This window comes from Elephas maximus, chromosome 21 (assembly GCF_024166365.1).
Source record: "Elephas maximus indicus isolate mEleMax1 chromosome 21, mEleMax1 primary haplotype, whole genome shotgun sequence".
Classification (NCBI taxonomy): domain Eukaryota; kingdom Metazoa; phylum Chordata; class Mammalia; order Proboscidea; family Elephantidae; genus Elephas; species Elephas maximus.
The window spans coordinates 50,821,330-50,843,410 of NC_064839.1; the positions used below are offsets into that span (position 1 = coordinate 50,821,330).

A 22,081-nucleotide genomic window follows, 5' to 3' on the forward strand; every position below is an offset into this window, starting at 1 on the left:
ACAGATTAATTTAAAAAAAAAAATAATAAAACAGTCCACAGGTAAACAGAACAGGAGGGAAACACCAGCTTTTCTTAGCGTGGGAGGCGAACTTGAAGGAAGACCTCTGGAATCTGCTATCAACTGCACAAATCAGGCAGGGTTAAGGCAAGTTCCCCGAGAGGAGAGCGTTTGCTTTTTGGAGTAATTTTAAGTTCTGCATCAAGGTCCCTATTTTATCACTTGTGTGGTGGGTAGAAAAGCAAACATAAATGACATTCAAGATCAAACAGGCTGTTGTCACTCTGATTATTCTTCACCTGGCTCAGTGCTTTCACTCTGGTCTTCTACTGTCACCTGCAACCAAGGCACAAAGTTGCCCCTGTCAGAGGGCGGGTGGCCTTGCGGTCCCCTCCCCTTCTCAGAGGTGTCACCAGGCAAACACCTTGTTTCTTGTGGTGTTTCACCATTGGCATGCCTCCCCTCCCCTGCACAGCAATGACGGCATCACAGCATGGAGCTGCACAAAGTTCAAGGCCACCACAAGACTTTGCTCTTCACTTACGAGGGTGCCATTATTATACTGCTCATCTGGAGACAAAAAAATCCATTCTAAGGCCCTCACGTACTTAAGATTTGAAAATAAAACGAAAACAGGAGGGAAATACAGGACCACATGGGAATGACTGTTCTTTGGATAGAGATATTCTCCAATCTGCAATACATTCAGAGTGAGCCCACCAGAGGAGGGCACTGCAGCAGCTCATTCACAGTGAGCCTGCCAGAGGAGGGCACCGTAGCAGCTCACCCCTCTTCCCTGAAACGTCGGTTTCTAAAAAATAGCTTGTTTGCCATTCGCAGCCACTCAATGTTATATCGTCTCAACAACACCGCTGGTTTCAAAACACAAGGGCACGCACACGCACATACACGCACGCACATGGGATATGCTGAAAGGGTTGAAGAATGCCACTTCTGGAGGCAGCAGGCATGGACCTGGAGCCCACCAGGGCTGCTCCGGGCACACAGATCTTTTGCAACTTCAGTGCAAAGTAAACATCAGAGCGAATCAAGACCACGATGTGTTTCCACGTAAATGCCCCTCTCTGATCACGGGGAGCACTCGTGAATCCCGGGTAAACAGGGACTCCCTGGAGCGGCCAGTCTGGGGATTCGTGTTTTCTGGGTTGGTTTTTTTCTTCTTCGTGACTGAAAAATGCAGCTCATTCACAGGATTGTAACAACCGATATAACATCCCGAACGGCTTCTTATAAAACGCAAAGTATTCTTAACAAAAATCCTAACTGTGCAAGAAGATACTGACATTTGGCTTCTTGGTGTGGCCACGCCCCGTGCATCAGTCGTATGGGTGAACGCTGGTCAGAGCATCGTCCAGTTATTGGTTTGGAAAATCTGCCACCTGTGACTATAAATATATAAAATTCTGCTTGCTGCAAGCAATTGGTTTGTGTAGGTTCAGTTTGCCCTACTGGTCACAGATGAGCTGCTGATACCCTTTCAGACTCCGAATAAATAATTTAAAGTATGTGAGCAAGTTCCAGCATGATAAGCAGCCTTAAACAGAGAACTCCGGGCCTCCTTTCCTGGTTCTCATCTGCAGCCGCCTGAATCGAAATCCTACAAACGGATTTATCCAGAGGAGTGAGGGGGGACCCCCAAAGACAGACTTCATCCCTTCCCAGCGAAGCCTCCGCTCCCACGTGGGCTTTTCGCTTTTCAGTCTCTCGATCTCCTGGAGCCAAAAGAAAAGCAAGAGGTTGACAGCACCACCCGACAGACAAAGGCTTGGCTGAGTGTTTCAAATGGGGCAACACCTCAAACTGCAGAAAGCTGTTTCTTTAATTTTTATTCTGCTTTAAGTGAAAGTTTACAAATCAAGTCAGTCTCTCATACAAAAATTTATACACACCTTGCTATATACTCCTAATTGCTCTACCCCTAATGAGACAGCACACTCCTTCCCTCTACTTTCTCTTTTCATGTCCATTCTGCCAGCTTCTAAACCCCTCTACCCTCTCATCTCCCCTCCAGATAGGAGATGCCAACTTAGTCTCAAGTGTCTACTTGATTCAAGAAGCTCATTCTTCACCAGCATCTTTTTCTATCCCATTGTCCAGTCCAATCCCTGTCTGAAGAGTTGGCTTTGGGAATGGTTCCTGTCTTGGGCTAACAGAAGGTCTGAGGGCCAGGACCACTGGGGTCCTTCTAGTCTCAGTCAGACCATTAAGTCTGGTCTTTTATGAGAATTTGGGGTCTGCATCCCACTGCTCTCCTGCTCCCTCAGGGGTTCTCTGTTGTGTTCCTTGCCAGGGCAGTCATCGGTTGTAGCTGGGCACCATCTAATTCTTCTGGTCTCAGGCTGATGTTTACGTGGCCCTAAGCTGTTTCATTTTAAGACGAGGAATTCAAGCAAAGTGTGGGCTCTGAGTAGGCAGCAGAGCAGGTGCCCTTCCCTGGATCCGGCAATTGGCATAAGCTTTGGCAGCTACCACACCTGGGCCAGGCGCAGGGCAAGGTTCAACGAACGCTGACTGCTCTTATTACTCCTGCCCTTTCTGCCTCTGTATATCTCTTGATGGAATGTTCGTTCTTTCCCAATTAGAAAAGGCATGCTCCTGAAAAGACACAGTTGATAAGGTGGATATCTGAGTGGGTCCGTCTTAGGTGGGGCAGACAAGGCAGGTAAGATGTGCAATGTCTAGAGCAGCATGGGCTCCGTGCCTGCCCATCACTGCGGCAACTCGCTCAGCACCCTCCACTGGGCACAAAGACAGACCAAAACCTCCCGTGCAGGCCAGGACGCCCAGAACAGAGGAAAAACTTTGTGGGCAAGCAGCTCACTGTCACAGCTAATTAAGACCCCGGGCCTCACTTGGGCCGCCTTGTGTCTCCTGTCAGCTTCCATCAGTAATGCTTCATACCAGTGCGGCAGCATCCACATGCCGGTCAGCCCTGTTTCCTACGTAATATCCTGAGTCACGGGCATGAGAGGCTTTCTATAAAAACTTTCCCCATGAGAGTATTCCCCTGGGTGGGCTCTTAACCAACACTGGGGTTCATCCAGCTGTATTCTTTCGAACACAACTCTTAGTCCCATGGGCTTCAATAAACATGACATTGTCACAGAACACCGGGGATAACAATATGCAACCCAGCATATCCCAAGAACCACCTCGCACCTGACAGCCAACTAGTTTGAACAGGGGTTTGCGTTTTTCTACAGAGGCTCACTGTCTTCCTCAGACATGCCACCCACGCAAGCTAGAAAAAATGCATTATACAGATAACCAAGTCTGTACCTCAGTTTACAATTTTCTGAATGATTTCTGCTTAAATTTAGAAGATACATTCATGCACAGAGGAAAAGGAATCCCACATTATAACAAAGATGTTCCCTCACACCCCAAACAGAATGAATAAGGCCTCACATCACCTTGGGGTCCTAACAAGGTATTACTAAGATCCCACTGTTGAGCTCTGGAGCATGGGATCCTGAGAAGGCTGTGTGGATGGGCACCTGTGTCCCATGGGATGGTATACAGCCTGAGCTTTGGAGCATCGGGTCCTGAGAAGACATGTGCCTGTGCCACATGGAGGTGGTGCACAGCCTGAGTGTGCCCAGTGTCAATGCTGCTCCCATGTATGGACTTCAAGGAGGAGACAGCCCTGCAGAGAAGGCTGCAGACTCAAAGACTCTAAAAGGTACTGATGCCTGGGTCCTCCCTCCCCAAGGTTCAGATTCAGTTGGCTTAGGGTGGGACCCAAAGTGATCTGACTGCGCTGCTACCTTGAGAAACACTGCCCCACAGGGACATGGCCCGTACACCACCTTCCAAGGTAATGATGGGAACCCCAAACCAACCACAGAGGTCAGCACGCTGAGGGCACCCAGCCAGATAGCTGGGAGCCAATTCAGACCAATTAGCTGCAAACTGTGGGCCCTTGGACAAGTGACTTAACCCATCTGTGTCTCAGTTTCCTCATTCATACAGCGGGGCAATAGGAGCACCAAATGCAAAGAGAGTGAACATGCGTACAGTGCAGTGAGGCCAGGCCCACAAAGCTAACTGAGGTAAGCGCTGGTAACCACGGTGATCTGCTGGTTTAATCCATAGCCCACTCCTCCTAGAGACTCTGACGAGTACAACTCTGCATGATCACCTACAGCGAATGGGACCTTGCAGCCGCATAGGTAACCACATGCCAGGTGCTAGAAAGTTCTTTCTGTACATGCCAGCACCAAATCTCTTGATGTTGAGTTACACATGCAACTCTCAGCTAAGAAATGCCTTCTAAATTGATAGAACTGAAGGTGGTGCTTCCACTGAGAATATTTCTGAACCACCTACTCTGTACTTCGATTGCACTCCCAAACTAGGGGTGGCCCGATACAAGAGAGCAAGACAGACGGACCATGCCACTCAAGACCCTTCTGCTGAACATGCTCCCTGGCGGAAAGAGAGGAGTTCGGGCACATGTTCCCCTGTCCTTAGTGAAGGCAGGAAAAAGAAGCTGGAGCACTTCATCAACCCCACTACTACAGACCCTCGGAGTTTCTTTGATAATTGTCTGAGATACGCATCTTGTTCCAAACTTGGAGATGGAAGCAGTGTTATTTATCAACCCTCCTCTAAAACCCAAATAAACAGCATAGAGAAAGTGGAAATATGTGACTGGAGAACACCAGTACCAAGGGCAATATGCCAAGTTAGCAGATCTATGTTCAACCCAAAGTCCTCTACATTTACACTCTAAGTAGCTGGTTGGACTCCTGCTCTCTGCACCTACAGACTGGCCTGTGTTTTACTCATCACATGTCAGGATCACACACAGAAGAGCGTAAGGGTCACTGAGAACTGGAAGAGAAAGCAAGTTCCTGCTTCGTCCCTGACCCAGACCCCACACGGCCTCTGTGAGCACAGCTGGGCCGCAGCTGTTGGCCAGACCAACAGCAGAGAAGGCAGGGTGGGGTAGAGGACAGGAAGGCCTGCGTGGGACACAAGCTGGGGCCACAACTCAGACAGCCACGAGGGTAACAGGAGGGAGCTGGTTTTCCACACTAGGGCACGGACACTTTTATCCATTCATTACCCCGTACAAATATTTACCGAGTGCCTACTCGAGGCCTGCATGTCCAGGGCCAAGAAGGCACTTGATCCCTGAACTCACTCACCTACTACAGGGGGCTGGGTCTCCTGGAAACTGGGAATTTGCTGGCTCTATTGTCTGGCTCTGTTGACTTTCAAATCAAACTGATACTTAAAATACACTCTGTGCATAATAAAATAATGAACACAGTGAACTGGTCTATGCTTATCGAGGCCGTTCAATTAATATCCCAATTAATCTCCTGAGTTCAGACACATGCATCTGTCATGGGCATTAGTACTTCCCATTCACTCAGGCTTGGACCAAATACTAGGCAGACAGCAGAAAAGGAAGCATACCGTTTCATCGTTGCATATTGAGTGGATTTGGGTGCCGAACATAACTGCAGTGAAAGTGAAAAACAGAAGACCCTCAAGGCACAGGAAGATCAACAGGATTACAGTTATTGGTGGTGAAAAATCACTGCATTCTGTGAACAAGAGAAAGTGCGTTATGGCTGGACATAAGAGTATAACGAACATCCCAAACCGCAGAGTGCTGGGATATGTGACCCGGGCAAGAAATCACCCCAGGCCCAGGCCACCCTCCACCTAGCTCAGGTGGAAGAATGTGCTTGTTTTATAAGGAGACACCTGTGTTGCTCACCAAGGAGCAGAGGAGGCCGGTCCTTCCAGAAAATAAATTCACACCAGTTTCCTCACTAACTGCGATTTCTATCAACACTGCATATCAACACTGCATATGTACATTAAGTTGCTTACTATATCCAATTAAAACCAGGAAATAGCCATGCTTACCTACACCTGTGTGTGACCTCTGCAGGAGGGATACACATAGGAGACTACCCCTGCCTGCCCCCAGGGTGTGAGGCTCTGCACTGACTGTCTGCACATCTATGGCTGGACAATCAACGTAGCAGTGACTCCACTTGCTCACTCTTATTAAGTAATGCAAAAGATCACCCTGAGCTATGGTTAGCTAGTTAACCAGAAATCAATGACAAGCTTGGCGAGAATACTACTAATTTCCCACTAGTCTCAAAATCTGGAAGATGCAAATAAAATTACTTAGTTGAAATTATAAGGCGCCTTGGTGGCATAGCAGTTAAGCACTCGGTTACTAACCAAAAGGTAGGCTGTTCGAACCCATCAGCCACTCCATAGGAGAAAAATGTGGCAATCTGCTTCCATATCCAAAAAAAACCTAAACCCACGGCCATCCATATAGAGTCCAAAAAACAACCAAACCCCATTGCTGTCAAGTCAATGCCAACTCAGAGTGACCCTATAGGACAGAGTAGAATTGCCCTGTAGGGTTTCCAAGGAGCAGCTGGTGGATTCAAACTGCTGACCTTTTGGTTAGCAGCCTGAGCTCTTAACTACTGCGCCACCAGACTCCGTCAAGATTACGGCCTTGGAAACCCTATGAGGCAGTTCTACTCTGACCTACAGGGTCACTATGAGTTGGAATCGACTTGATGGCAGTTGGTAGTAGAAATTAATATAATTGGTTAAGGGAGAAGTTACATGGCTTCATTATACTAGCAAAATGGCTAGGCATATTATGGTTTACCCATAGTCTTTTCTAAAATAATCCAACAAATTCCTGAAGTGGTGCAAGGATCTCCTTCAAAACTAGAAAATTCACTTCTTCCTTTAAAGCCTTTTCCCTCTTCATGCAAGAGCACACACTTCTAGCAACGACACAGAAAACATCCACTTACCTGTCCACTGCCCTCGGACACAGGAAAAAAACTGAAATCCACAGAGAATCAGAGCATGGACTGAAGACAGAGCTATGTACATCTAGAACGAGGGGAAATCGGTTGTTACTTGTAAGCAACTGAATATTTCTAGAACGAAGACTGATCAGTATTATGTTTACTCCACTTCATTTGTCAATAAAATTAATGAGTGAAGGAATAAACTGCGGTAGTTACTGTTGCCTACAGGAGATCATATCGGACCAAGTAAAATAATTTTTTAGAAAAATACACAGTAGGGAAATAAGTTATAGAACACTTAAAGAAGATCCTATTAACAATGGTGCCTTAAAGCACTGGAGAGAGAATTAAGCCACAGCAAACACCTAAAACAATACAAACAGCATCTACGAGACCACTTTCTAGCAACACAGCCCAGCGTCACTGTCTGCATCCTGGGGAAAAGGCTGACGAGGAGACCGGTCTGATGTTAAGAGTAAGTGTCCCTAATCCATGCTAGTTCCACATTTGATACAAGTCACTACAAATGCATTTTTACTCACAGTGAAGAGCACAAAAAACCTCTGATTCTTCTCTCCCACACAGTTGTTCACCCAGGGGCAGTGGTGGTCCATTTTCCGGATGCATCTCTTGCATATACTGAAAAGGAGAGGTCTGGTGTTAGTGTTCCCGGCTCTGAGGAAGCCAGAGGAAGACAGCCAAATAAAGCCTGAGGCCAGACAAGTTCGAGCACATATTCTAACCTATCAGTCATACTGGAACAATATCCACAACACAGACTGACTACACTGATTGAAAGGTGATGATTCTCAATTAATCCAAATGTCTTCTGCTTCCTAAGGAGAACATTTGGTGGAATAGTAGGTTAAGAGCCAAAAAGTTACACTGAACCATAGTTTGTAAATTGTCAGACTTTCCAGTTAGAACTGTATCGTGCATACATATCAGTTTTGTTCAACTTGCAGGCTATAAGTCTACACCAATAAAAAACAAGAACGGAACTTAAGCCTTCGGGAAAGAAAACTTCTCAGTATCTTCAAATGATTTCTACCACTCAAACCATATTCGTCTGCAGTCACTCAACTACATACCCATTGTTTTTACAGTTGTATTTTTTTTTCCCAAAATATTCCATACCTCAGATTTTAAGCAGCTAACTTGCTATCAATTATTTTTTAGAAATAGCTTGCACCTTTAACTACAACAAGCTAAACACCTGCGACAGCAGATCTCCTAACTCCAGGCATACAGTCTGTAACAGCATCACCTTCTGGTTCACTGGCACACCTGTCGATATTGTTCCCAGTTTCACCAGCTTGCAGGGTATAAGTCTACTCCAGCAAAAAACAAAATCTCCACTTTTACCTTAAAAAAAAAAAACCTTACATACCATAAACACCCACCATTTTCCATGTACAATTCAATGATTCTGAGTATATTTGCAGAGTTGTGCAGCCATCACCACGATCTAATTGTGGAACATTTCCATCACCCCAAAAAGGAGTTTCATGCCCATTAGCAGTCGCTCCCCACTCCCAGCCCCAACCCCAGGTGACCCTCATGTCCTTTCTATCTCATCTTTTTTTAACTTTCTTGCCCAACTCTGTGGAAATGAGCCTTTGAAAACTTTTCCTAGCCATCAACTAGAGGAAACTCCCTTTCTTCGTTTTCTCCATTAAATGACTTCCAGCTCAGCCTCATTTGCTCATCTCTGCAAGTGATGCCCACCATGAGAAAGGCTCTAAGCACAGCTCTGCTCCTTCACTGGAAGGACGGAAGAAAGAACTCTGTTCCAGGGACTTGTAACCACGAATGCAAGGAATGGGAGATACCAATCCAGACTGTCAGGCGTTACTGTCTCAGAAATAGCCACAGCCCAGCTTCTCTAAAGCAAACAGAATATGTAAGAGTCAGGAGCAGGAAGAGCTAAAGGGAGGCATACAAAACTCAAGGACAACCAGCAGGAGAGCATAAGAAGAGGAGGGTACTCAGAGAACAAATATATAACCTGGACTTTGTTTATGTTCCCTTAAAAAAATAATCTATATGTAAAATCTATATCTATATATAAAATAATAACTGATGTTTGGGAGCATGTCCCAAAGAACCTAGCATCTACATGGCAATGTCACACCGGGTCAGGGCAAAACTGAACGCACAAAAACCCCTCTAACTACCTGGCTGGAAGACCCAGATGCAGGGCAAATGGCCATGGGGAAGGCAAGGAGGCTAAACATTTCTACTGGACTCCTCGCAAGACATGCCCGATAAATGCTGAGGACACGGACGCCAGCCTGTGGCAGCCATGCCATCAAAACAAAGGAGGCTGCTCCATCACGTCCTCTGGCCATGGCCCACAGTGAGTCTCCTCTGGCTGAAAGGGACCCCAAGCTTGCACTGTTTGAGAACTGCTGGCAAGCTCTGAGGCCTTCAGCTGGCATTAGACTTTGGACTTAACTCTCTATGACGAAAAGGAGAGGGCACCTACAGTTGTGAACAGAGCCTAGGTTCATACCCCAGTGCAGTCATGCGGTGCTACCCAGGCCCCTCGTGCAGGCACAGCCTACGGATAGCAGAAGTGGTGCCGTGCAAGCCCACCAGAGCAGCGGGTACCTGCAATGGTGTGCACGCTCCGGCTTGATACAGCAGCACTTGGGGCACTTGTAAATGACCTCGCCCGGCTTCAGCTGCAGGCTCTCCATGTACTCCTTCGTAGCATTTCCTTTGGGTACTGCTCCCTATGGTTTAATAAGAATGCATTTTAGCTGGGGAGAAGGTTAAGAAAAAAAAATCAGTAAGCGGAGGAGTTCATCTTAAGACATTTTACATATATACATATAAACCAAAATGCTGAAAGTGGAAATCATCAAACAATATCATTACTATCACAGGCAAGCAAAATTTTGCTGAAGATAATTCAAAACCAGTTACAGCAGTATATCTACAGGGAACTGCCTGAAATTCAAGCTGATTCAGAAGAGGACATGGAACGAGGGTGTATCACTGCTGATGTCAGATGGATCACGGCTGAAAGCAGAGAATGCCAGAAAGATATTTACCTGTTTTACTGACTATGCAAAGGCATTCAACTGTGTGGATAACAAATTATGGATAACATTGTGAAGAATGGGAATTTCCTAACACTTAATTGTGCTCATGTGGACGGAACCTATACACAGACTAAGAGGTAGTCGTTTGAACAGAACGAGGGGATACTGTGTGGTTTAAAATTAGGAAGGGTGTGCATCAGAGTTGTATCCTTTCACCATACTTATTTCATCTATATGCTGAGCAAATAATCAAAGAAGCTGGACGATAAAAAGAAGAATGTGGCATCAGAACCGGAGGAAGACTCACTAACAACCGGTGATACAACATTGCTTGCTGAAAGCGAGGACGACTTGAAGTACTGATGAAGATCAAAGACTCAGCCTTCAGTATGGTTTACACCTCAACATAAACAAAAACCCTCACAACTAGACCAATGAGCAACATCATAATATATAGAGAAAATACTGAAGTTGTCAAGGATTTCATTCTACTTGGATCCACAATCAACACCCACAGAAACAACAGTCAAGAAGTCAAACAACATATTGCATTAGGCAAATCTGCTGCAAAAGACCTCCTTACAGTATTAATAAGCAAGAAGTTTGATGACATTATGCTGAGTGAAATAAGCCAATCACAAAAGGACAAATACTATATGCCCTCACTTATATACAAAGACAAGAAAAGGCAAATATACAGAGACCAAAATTTATTAGTAGTTACCAGGGACGAGAGGGAGGGGGAAAGAGAAGGTCATTGCTTACGGAATACTGAGTTTCAGTTTACAGTGATGGAAAACTCACATTAATTAAGGGTAGAGTTACACAGCCGATTGTTCTAAGTGCTGCCAGTAAGTTGTACACCTGTAGAAAGTTGAACTGGCAAGAGTTGTGTGCTAGATGTATTTACAACAACAACAAATGAACAGCCGCCCAAAGGACTAAAGGACCTCATGAACCACAGCCTCCACCAGCCTAAGCCCAGAACTAGATGATGCCTGGCTACCACCACCAACCATTCTAACGGGGATCACAATACAGGATCCCGGACAGAACGGGAGAAAAATGTAGAACACAATTCAAATTCACACAAAAAAGACCAGCCTTACTGGTCTGACAGAGACTGGAGGAACCCCTGAGACTATGGCCCCTGGACACTCTGCTAACTCAGAACTGAAACCACTCCCAAAGCCCACTTTTCAGATAAAGATTAAACAAGCCTATAAAACAATTAACGCACATGAGGAACGTGCTTCTTATTTCAATCAAATATACGAGATCAAATGGGCAACTCCTGTCCAAAAGCAAGATGGGGAGACCAGAAGGGACAGGAACTGGACGGACGGACACAGGGAACCCAGAATGGAAAGGAGAGCATACTGTCACATTGTGGGGATTGCAACCAATGTCACAAAATAGTATGTGTATAAAGTTTTGAATAAGAAAATAACAAGCTGTCAACTTTCACCTAAAGCACAAAAAAAGAATAGCTGCCGAGGGTGCTTATGTACAACCAAACCCCTCATGGGATTCGGCTCCTTGGTTTGGTGGTTTAAGGTCATGGTTTCCTGGGATCCTAGTTAGCTGGCCTAATATCATGCTTAATGCTTTGGTTCTACCTCCTAGTTCATTGCATAGTGCCTCGAGCCTTAAAAGCTTGCAAGTGACCATCCAAGGCACAACGATTGGTCTCTATTCATCTGGAGCAACAGAGGAAGGAGAGTCAGGAATAGGAGGAAGATACAAAATGTGTGGCTAACTCCCTCTCCGAACAACTGCCTCCTTTGCCGTGAGAACAGAACTGGATGGTGCCTGGCTACCATTACTGAACATTTTGATCAAAGGTTCCAGAGACAAATCCTGATCAAAAGGGGGAAAAATGCAGAACATAACTTCAAATTCTCCTGGACTCTAGACTTTCTGGAACCATGGAGGGTGGATAAACCCCTGAAACTATGGCCCTGACATAATCTTTAAACCTTAAACCAAAAACATCCCCTGAAGTCTTCTTAAAACCAAATAAAAGTTTACCTTAACTAGTAAAAAAGGTCTGCCTTAAGCATTATGCTCTCTTTTAAGAACTACCTATACGAGATCAAATTAACAAGATCAGATAAAAACCTTAGGGGGACAGCGAGTTTACATTAATGAGGGAGGAACTAACTCAGAAAAGGAGGGAGAGAATGGCTGCACAACTCAAAGAATATAGTCAATGTCACTAAATTGTACCTGTAGAAACTACTGAATTGATGTTATGTTTTGCTGTGTATATTCTCAACAACAAAATATAATTAAGAAAAAAAAAATTTCTCACAACTGGACCAATAAGCAACATCATGATAAATGGAGAAAATACTGGAGTTGTCAAAGATTTCATTTTACTTGGATCCATAATCAACACCCATGGAAGCAGCAGTCAAGAAACCAAACATACTGCATTGGGCAAATGTGCTGCAAAACACCTCTTTAAAGTGTTAAAAACCAAAGATATTACTTGGAGGACTAAGGTGTGCCTGACCCAAGCCATGGTATTTTCAATCGCCTCATATGCCTAAGAAAACTGGATAATGAATAAGGAAGACCAAAGAGCTGATGCCTTTGAATTACGGTGTTGGCAAAGAATATTGAATATTACCATGGTCATTTGTTCATTCAGAAGAATGAACAAATCTGTCTTGGAAGAAATACAGCCAGAATGCTCCTTAGAAATGAGGATGGCGAGGCTTTGTCTCTCATGTACTTTGGACATGTCATCAGGAGGGACCAATCCCTGGAAAAGGACATCATGATTGGTAGAGGGTCAGCAAAAACGAGGAAAGCCCTCAACGAGATGGATTGACGTAGTGGCTGCTACAATGAGCTCAAATGCAGCAAAGATGGTGAGGATGGTGCAGGACTGGGCAGTGTTTTGTTCTTTTGGACATCGGGTCACTATGAGTAGGAAATGACTTGACAGCACCTAACAGCAGCAGCATATATATATGTTGTGTGTATACACACACACACACCATATATATTTTTAAGGAGCCCTGCTGGCACAGTGGTTAAAGCGCTCAGCTGCTAACCAAAAGGTCAGTGGTTTGAACCCAGCAGCTGCCCCGCAGGATAAAGATGTGGCAGTCTGCTCCCATAAAGATTACAGCCTTAGAAACTCAATGGGGTAGTTCTACTCTGTCCTATAGGATTGCGATGAATTAGAATTGACTCAACGGCAATGGGTTTCATTTGGCTTTTTTTTTTTTTTTAATAATTTTTATTGTGCTTTAAGTGAAAGTTTACAAATCAAGTCAGTCTCTCACACAAAAACCCATATACGCCCTGCTACACACTCCCAATTGCTCTCCCCCTAATGAGACAGTCTGCTCTCTCCCTCCACTCTCTCTTTTCGTGTCCTTTTTGCCAGCTTCTAACCCCCTCCACCCTCTCATCTCCCCTCCAGGCAGGAGATGCCAACATAGTCTCAAGTGTCCACCTGATCCAAGAAGCTCACTCCTCACCAGCATCCCTCTCCAACCCACTGTCCAGTCCAATCCATTTCTGAAGAGTTGGCTTCGGGAATGGTTCCTGTCCTGGGCCAACAGAAGGTCTGGGGGCCATGACCACTGGAGTCCTCCTAGTCTCAGTCAGACCATCAAGTCTGGTCTTATGAGAATTTGGGGTCTGCATCCCACTGCTCTCCTGCTCCCTCAGGGGTTCTCTGTTGCGTTCTCTGTCAGGGCAGTCATCGGTTGTAGCCAGGCACCATATAGTTCTTCTGGTCTCAGGATGATGTAGTCGATGGTTCATGTGGCCCTTTCTGTCTCTTGGGCTCGTAATCACCTTGTGTCCTTGGTGTTCTTCATGCTCCTTTGATCCAGGTGGGTTGAGACCAATTGATGCATCTTAGATGGCCGCTTGCTAGGGTTTAAGACCCCAGACGCCACTCTTCAAAGTGGGATATGCAGAATGTTTTGTTAATAGATTTTACTATGCCAATTGACTTAGATGTCCCCTGAAACCATGGTCCCCAGACTCCCGCCCCTGCTACGCTGGCCTTCGAAGCATTCAGTTTATTCAGGAAACTTCTGTTTTTGGTTTAGTCCAATTGTGCTGACCTCCTCTGTATTGTGTGCTGTCTTTCCCTTCACCTAAAGTAGTTCTTATCTACTATCTAATTAGTGAATACCCCTCTCCCACCCTCCCTCCCTCCTCCCTCTCGTAACCACAAAAGAATGTTCTCTTCTCAATTTAAGCTATTTCTGAAGTTCTTATAATAGTGGTCTTATACAATATTTGTCCTTTTGCAACTGACTAATTTCACTCAGCATAATGCCTTCCAGGTTCCTCCATGTTATGAAATGTTTCACAGGTTCCTCACTGTTCTTTATCGATGCGTAGTATTCCATTGTGTGAATATACCATAATTTATACATTCATCCGTTGATGGGCACCATGGTTGCTTCCATGTTTTTGCTATTGTAAACACTGCTGCAATAAACATGGGAGTGCATATATCTGTTCGTATAAAGGCTCTTATTTCTCTAGGGTATATTCCAAGGAGTGGGATTGCTGGATCATATGGTAGTTCTATTTCTAACTTTTTAAGAAAGCGCCAAATCGATTTTCAAAGTGGTTGTACCATTTGACATTCCCACCTGGCTTTTTCAATATATTTGTATATATACATACATATATGGAAAACCTGGTGGCATAGTGGTTAAGTGCTACAGCTGCTAACCAAAGGGTAGGCAGTTCGAATCCGCCAGGTGCGCCTTGGAAACTCTATGGGGTAGTTCTACTCTGTCCTATAGGGTCGCTATGAGTCGGAATCAACTTGATGGCACTGGGTTTGGTTTTTGGTATACATACATATATATAAAATATTGGAGCCCTGGTGGCGCAGTGGTTAAGTGTTCAGCTGCTAACCTAAAGGTCAGCGGTTCAAACACACCAGTGGCTCCAAGGGAGGAAGATGTGCCGGTCTGCTTCCATAAAGATTACAGCCTAGGAAACGGTATAAGGCAGCTCTGCTCTGTCCCATAGGGTCACTATGGGTCAGAATCAACTCAATGGCAATGGATTCATATGTGTATATAAAACCAAAAACCAAACCCAACTACCATCAAGTCGATTCCAGCTCATAGCAACTCTACAGGACAGAGTAGAACTGCACCATAGAGTTTCCAAGGAGCACTTGGTGGATTCGAACTCCCAGCCACTATGCCACCAGGGTTTCTGTGTGTGTGTGTGTGAGGGTACATATATATATACACACACACACACATATATGTAACATAAAATGCCATAAAATAAAATCATTTACAATGCTGTGGCTGTCACTTAGAGCACAGTGATTATGAGAAATAACCACGCTACTCATGTAAAAAACAGAAATTTTATTTTCCATTTAAAAATATATTAAAATAAACTCTAAGTAAGTACCTTATCATCCTTCATGAACTGATAAATCACCTGAGTTTTTCCAGCTTAATGCAGGATACACCAGAGGCACAATATGTTTGTCAAGCCATTCCAACTCCAAAGGGTGCCTCCGTCAGTGCCCTATCAGCTGTTCTGATGGGGAGGGTTTGTCTGATAAGTGCTGCTGATAGCTTCCCTATCAGCAGCAGCAGGGGAACAATGAACAGAAAAACCTTTATCTTGTGTTCTTAAAGTTATGCAATGCATTTGTCCCTTTGCCAACTTGACCAAGAACATTTACACACATGCCTGGAAAATGTCACCGAGAGGAGCAGCAGCAGAACCTGAACACTACGAACACTACGGGAGCTGGAGAGGGGTAAGTGATGCGGCAAAGTGATAGAAGGGTGAGTCAGGAGGGTGTGAGGCGATGGTAAGAGGCAGAGCGCCGAGGGCAGAGTCATTCTATGCAGGACATTGTAAGGCAGAAGGCCAGGTGTGCACAGTGGGCAGCCCAGGGCCGGGGCTGTTCTGTCAGCATGAAAACGTGGGGCCATCATTCTGGGAGCTGTGGGAGGTGGACTCAGACAAGTGGGCCTGACTGAAGACTGGAATGGGTCGGGGCTTCTAAGTGTCTCAAGACAGAGAACAAGAGCCTACGTACTTTCTTATCCCCATAGAACCTGTACTTCGTGCAGAAAGGCCATTTGTGGAGACTGTCACTGAGGCGTCGTGAACAGCCATCCAGGGGTAATGCGATAATGAAAGCACCACGCGCCCCCCCCGACCCCGCAAAAAAAATAAAAAACCAGGTGCCATCAAGTCAACTCTGACTCCCAACAACTCCATGTATGTCAGAGCGGAGCTGTGTGCCATAGGTTTTCAGTGGTCAATTTTTGGCAAGTAGATAACCAGGCATTTCTTCTGAGGTTGCTTCTGGGTAGACTCGAACAGCTAACCTTTAGGTTGGTAGCTGAGCACATTACTGTTTGCGCCACTAAGAGATTCTAGATAATATTAAGGAATTATTGTTTTACATGACATTTAGTATTGTGGTTACTTTTTAAAAAAGAAGAGTCCTTATTTTTTAAAGACAAACCCAGAAATATTTACGAACACAATGATACAGTGTCTGAGATGTACTTCAAAATAACCTTGGGGAACTGATGACTGCCCTGACAGGGAACTCAACAGAGAACCCAACAGAGAACCCCTGAGAGTGCAGGAGAGCAGTGGGATGCAGACCCCAAATTCTCATAAAAAGACCAGACTTAATGTTCTGACTGAGACTAGAAGGACTCCAGTGGTCATGGCCCCCAGACCCTCTGTTGGCCCAGGACAGGAACCATTCCCAAAGCCAACTCTTCAGACAAGGATTGGACTGGACAATAGGATGGACAGAGATGCTGGTGAGGAGTGAGCTTCTTGGATCAGGTGGACACTTGAGACTATGTTGGTATCTCCTGCCTGGAGTGGAGATGAGAGGGTAGAGGTGGTTAGAAGCTGGTGAAATGGACACGAAAAGAGAGAGTGGAGGGAGGGAGAGGGCTGTCTCATTAGGGGGAGAGCAACTGGGAGTATGTAGCAAGGAGTATATGAGTTTTTGTGTGACAGACTGACTTGATTTGCAAAATTTCACATAAAGCACAATAAAAATTAAAAAAAATAATAATCCTGGTGGGGGGGAATAAGTGAGGGACCAATGACACAAGACTGGCTATTGAGTTGGTAGCCGTGGGCTGTCCTACTTCTGTGTACGAATGAAATGTCCTGTAAGAAGGTGGTGAGATAGCAGAGGTCCTGGAAGCAGACAGATCTAGTTCACATCCCACAACTCTGAGGCCTGGGAGAAGTTGTGAGCCTCTCCCAAACCTCATTTCTCATCTGGATATCCCACCTGCCTCTTAGGGTTGCCAGAAGAGGGAAGGAAACACTGCGTTGGGCAGAACACCTGGAGCAGGACTGGAGTTCCCACTAAAACACCTTTAGAAGGCACTCGGCAGACACCTGCCAAGAAGGCCAATGTTCACAAAAGCTGGTTGGGGACTCGAGACAGCAGGCTCTGAGGGGAGACTGTGGGCTGCGAGGCAGCGAGTTCATTCAGGGACTTTCACAAGTACAAGCTCTCGATTGTGTTTCTAAATGTGAAGACTTTGTTAGAAGTCTCATCTTCGGTAGTGGGGCTCGTTGCTTCTCTCTGATCCTCCTTCCCCCATGACCCCCGACGCGCGCACACACACAAACACACACACACACACACCCCCAGTAATTTGAGTATCATCTCATTACTACAAATGCCCACAAAGGACGGATCACACCAAGATGTCAACATCCAGGCTGATGATGGACAGTACCAGAGCTCTTCCTACAGTGAACTTCCACAATAAAGATTCTATAAGTAAGCGTGGATCTGCCCTACCCCCATTACTGCCACTCCCAGTGATGTAAGTATCTATGTGGGTCTGGTTCCCAGAGGGGGCTCTTGCTTTATGTTACCTCGTTGCCAAGAAGCAAGCGAGAAGTGGAGTTTCTGAAGGTACGAACCCACCAGAGAGGAGACTCAGGTTATAGTCAAAACTCTATAATCAGATTGAGGCTACAAAACTGCTGGCTGACTTTGCACCACATTTGTAACGTACTGCTTTCCAGCTGCCTGCTGGGCTGGGTCTACAGCCGTCCTATTCCCAGGGACAGGGCCGCCAGAGAGCTCTACTAGGCAAACAAAGAACCAAAGTAATGAGCGGCCAAACCACACATGATGAGTTCAGGCATAGCCAAAGTTAGAGAAATCAGCATGTCAACCACATCCTGTGAGGCTGAGCAGTATCAGCTTCATCTCAAAACACAGATTATAGCTCAATCTTATGAATAAAAAAGTACAACAAAGCATTAATATCCTGTTGCCTTCTTTAGAGAAAGCTTACAAATAAATGTGAACACAGAGGTTTTAAATTTACAGATCCGAAGTCCCTGTGGACTCCTGGTTTAGAAGCACTGTTTTAAAGTGGTGGAAAGACCTCCTACATATGGAGCCCGGTGGACCGCTAATACCTGGCTGTGCACCCACAGAGCAGCACCCTGACTCTGGGAAACTCACCTGCTCAACCTACAGACTGTCTTCTGCATGACGTACTCTGGCATCTCCTCAGAGCAACAGGGTGAGCCAGAAACCACAGTCTGGAGGGTCCTTACTGCTGAGCAGTAAGTGTGGCAGCACCATGACGACCCTCCCTAACCATGGACATCTCAACACTTGGGGACACAGTTGTAGATCCAGTGTGGGGGCTCTGAGTCAGGTGGTCTTCAGGGCAGCAGGAATCTTGGGGGCGTTTGCTGTATTAGAGCTGGCCTAGCTCTATTCTGGGTCTAAGGGGAAATAGCTCTGTAATAATGGTGTGGCGGCAGCATCTGACCTCTAACTTCACAAGGGGGAAGGAGAATCAAGATCAACAGCCCAAGGCTGATTCCTATGAGGCAGAGGTCAGACATGCCTCCACCCTGCAGCCTTTTTTATCAATTCTGACACCAACCATCCCTTCCATAGCACCTGATTTCTATGCTGGGTTCGATAATTTGTTGCAATGGCCACACAGAACTCAAAGACCATACTCACAGTTATGAAGTTTATTAGGGAAGTAACAGGTAGCAATTCAGGTTCAGGAACACTCAGGAAACAGTTCTCCCATCAGGCCAGCCTCTTCTCAGCCACGCTCGCAGGCATGCTTCCCTCTGGCCCTCTGCCCCACTCCAACAAGTGTTAAAAAGCTCTTTTAGCTCTGCCAATAAGTGCTCAGAGGCACCCCACTCAGCCATTAAGCCTCAGCCCAAAGGTGCTCTGCTCTAGTTCCGTGGGTCAGCAAACCTAGCTGCACCAAGTGTCCAGAGGCACCCTACACCACCAGCAAGGCCCCTGTCCGAAGGCTCAGCTTTCTCGTTCTGCAGGCTGGGAAGCCCACTGCACCGTCTCCCGTCGGTCTCCTGGTTCTGCTGCCATTGTTTTCACTGCCGCCACTGTTTTCACTGCCGCTGCTTCTCACTGTCTCTGGTGTTACAGCTCTCTCCCTGGGTTGAAGAGGTTCTCAGTGCAGGAATCCTGGGTCTAAAGGATGTGCGCCACTCCCATCTCTTCTTCTTGGTAGTTTTGAGGTCTCCCTCTCTGCTCTGGAATTGGCTCTCTTTTAAGACTATTGAGACGGCAAAACTGACTAATCCCCCTTGTTAGGGTTCCATATGCCTTATATGCATGGTAGCACAAATATTTGGAGCCCTCATGGCACAGTGGTTAAGAGCTTGGCTGCTAACCAAAAGGTCGGCAGTTTGAATCCACCAGCTATTCCTCAGAAACCCTATGGGGGCAGTTCTACTCTGTCCTATAGGGTCAGTATGAGTTGGAATCGACTCAACAGCAATGGGTAATTGGTACCCCCACAAAGGTACCATGCACTTTATTTATATTATTAGCAAGCTATCCAATCCCCTTGGTGGGCCACAAGTACCTCATCTGCATAGTCCCACCCAGTCACTTGGTGGGAGTTACAAAGACTATAGCTAGAAGGGTTATATGAGGTAACTCACTGCACTGCATGTTCTAAAAGATGAACCCAACCCACCTAGCTTGTTTCCATACACCTGTGACAGTTCTCACTCTTGTTTCCATACACCTATGACAGTTCTCACTCTTGTTTCCATACACCTGTGACAGTTCTCACTCTTGTTTCCATGCACCTGTGACAGTTCTCGCACTCTTGTTTCCGTGCACCCGTGACAGTTCTCGCACTCTTGTTTCCATGCACCCCTGGCAGTTCTCTCACTCTTGTTTCCATGCACCCGTGGCAGTTGTCTCACACTTGTTTCCGTGCACCTGTGGCAGTTGTCTCACTCCTGTTTCCGTGCACCTGTGACAGTTCTCACACTCGTTTCTGTGTACCTGTGACAGCTGTCTGTTTCAGCACACCTGTGGCAGTTCTCTTACTCGTTTCCATGGACCTGTGACAGTTGTCACACTCGTTTCCATGCACCTGTGACAGTTGTTGCACTCTTGTTTCCATGCACCTGTGACAGTTGTCTCACTCTCGTTTCAGCACACCTGTTGGCAGTTGTCTCACACTTGTTTCCGTGCACCTGTGACAGTTCTGTCACTCTTGTTTCCGTGTACCTGTGACAGTTCTCTGAGCACTGTGAGTGAGCTCTCTTTTGCAATATCCAAAGTAACAGCCCACACCTGATGACAGTAATTAGAACTCATTAATGTGTTCTTCCTCTCTCCTTTTCCAAAGGCCTGAGCTTTTAACTTTTACCAGTTGGCTGAGAGGTACATTTGCTGCAAACTCTAGCTGAGACATTAAAATGAGAGAATAACCCAGAGGTCACCTTTCAGCCATAGAACAGATTGGCCTATAAAATAAACAACACCCACGAGGAATGTACTCCTCTAAACAATCAACTACACGTAACCGGTCAACATTTACCCAAAAGCAAAGATGAGAAGGCAAGGAGGGGCAGGGAAGCTAGATGGATGGAAACGGGGCAGGGAGGGAGTGGAAATGGTGAGCGTGCTGACACATTGCAGGGACTATAACCAATGTCACGGAACAATTTGTGTATGAATTGTTGAATGGGAATCTAAATTGCTGTGTAAACTTTCACCTAAAACACAGTATTAAATAAATAAATAAAAATAAGAGAATTACAGAACCAGAAAGAACTTAGAGACAATATCTAACCTTTGGCTCAAAGGGGTTAAATTACGTCAAAAGACAACTCAAAGATTAGTGAAGTGGCGAAATCTAAAACCCAGGCCTCCCAGCTTTTAGTCCACGCTTTAGAGAAACAAAATATTTAAACTAGAAGGGATTTTAGAGGTTATCTAGTACAGAATAGAGGTTATCTATTCATTGGAATAAGCAACAACCCCAATAATGGATAGCATTTTCTATGAATATGCCATGGCGTCACTTCTATTTAAGCAATGTTCGCTCTTCAGTTGAGACATGGAAAATGCTACAAGCCTGTGCCCAGGGGCTGAGAGGAACCTGGGACTGTGCGAGCAGGAGGCCCTTCGCCATAGCAGCCTGTGGTGTAAACATGAGACTGGACGAGACAGAACAATCCAGAGGCAGAGCAAATACTCACAGGGTCGGTGAGCATGGTTCTCAGGTGAGATGACAAGGCGAGGACCGCTAAGCAGTTAAAAATGACCCCGTTGATCATAGAGTACCAGAAGTCTTTGGAAGGCAGCAGCATGACAAATGTCACCACGAAGTCGGCGTAGACGACCAGAAGCCAGGTCATGACAGCGCAGACCATGCCACAGCCATCCCGAATGAACCACACCCTATCTGCCGTGTCGGCCTCAGAGGAGGAGGAAGAGGACGAGGAGTCGTAATTGTCATTTTCAGTCAGGAGAGGATGATGTTCGACATCTCGGAGCCTGTGTCCTGATGACTGCATGATTTCCCTGCAGGGGGACCGTACAGCGCAGTCAGGCTCACGGGAGAAAACGCACACACATGCAGGCTCACACACATGCTCTCACATGCGCATGTGCTCACACACATACATGCATGCTCACACAACACACTCACACACACATGTTCTCGCACACATGCGTGCACATATACATGGACACTCACATGCCACCTTAAATGTGATGGGTCGCCACTTGCCCTTGACCACTTGATAAAGACAGTCTAAACACACATATCAGAAAAGAACATAAAATTTTAACTAAGATCTGAGTTTTTAAATCTTTACCTTACAGATTGTGTTACAACACAATAAATCCTACCGTGTAGGTTA

General features: G+C 45.8%; 1 protein-coding gene across 2 annotated transcripts in view; it reads right to left on the minus strand.

Annotated features, from left to right (window-relative positions):
* Positions 1-339: 339 nt before the first annotated feature.
* The window catches only part of ZDHHC7 (zinc finger DHHC-type palmitoyltransferase 7), a 34,644-nt gene continuing 12,902 nt past the window's right edge, over positions 340-22,081 (minus strand). For both annotated transcript variants that reach the window (XM_049864209.1, XM_049864210.1), the window contains exons 3-8: positions 21,416-21,740; positions 9,447-9,571; positions 7,376-7,472; positions 6,834-6,915; positions 5,449-5,579; positions 340-1,733 (exon numbers count right to left, since the gene is read on the minus strand). In XM_049864209.1, the coding sequence (XP_049720166.1) occupies positions 1,557-1,733; positions 5,449-5,579; positions 6,834-6,915; positions 7,376-7,472; positions 9,447-9,571; positions 21,416-21,733 (930 nt within the window). In that variant the 5' untranslated portion in view covers positions 21,734-21,740 and the 3' untranslated portion in view covers positions 340-1,556. The remainder of the gene's footprint in view (positions 1,734-5,448; positions 5,580-6,833; positions 6,916-7,375; positions 7,473-9,446; positions 9,572-21,415; positions 21,741-22,081) is intronic.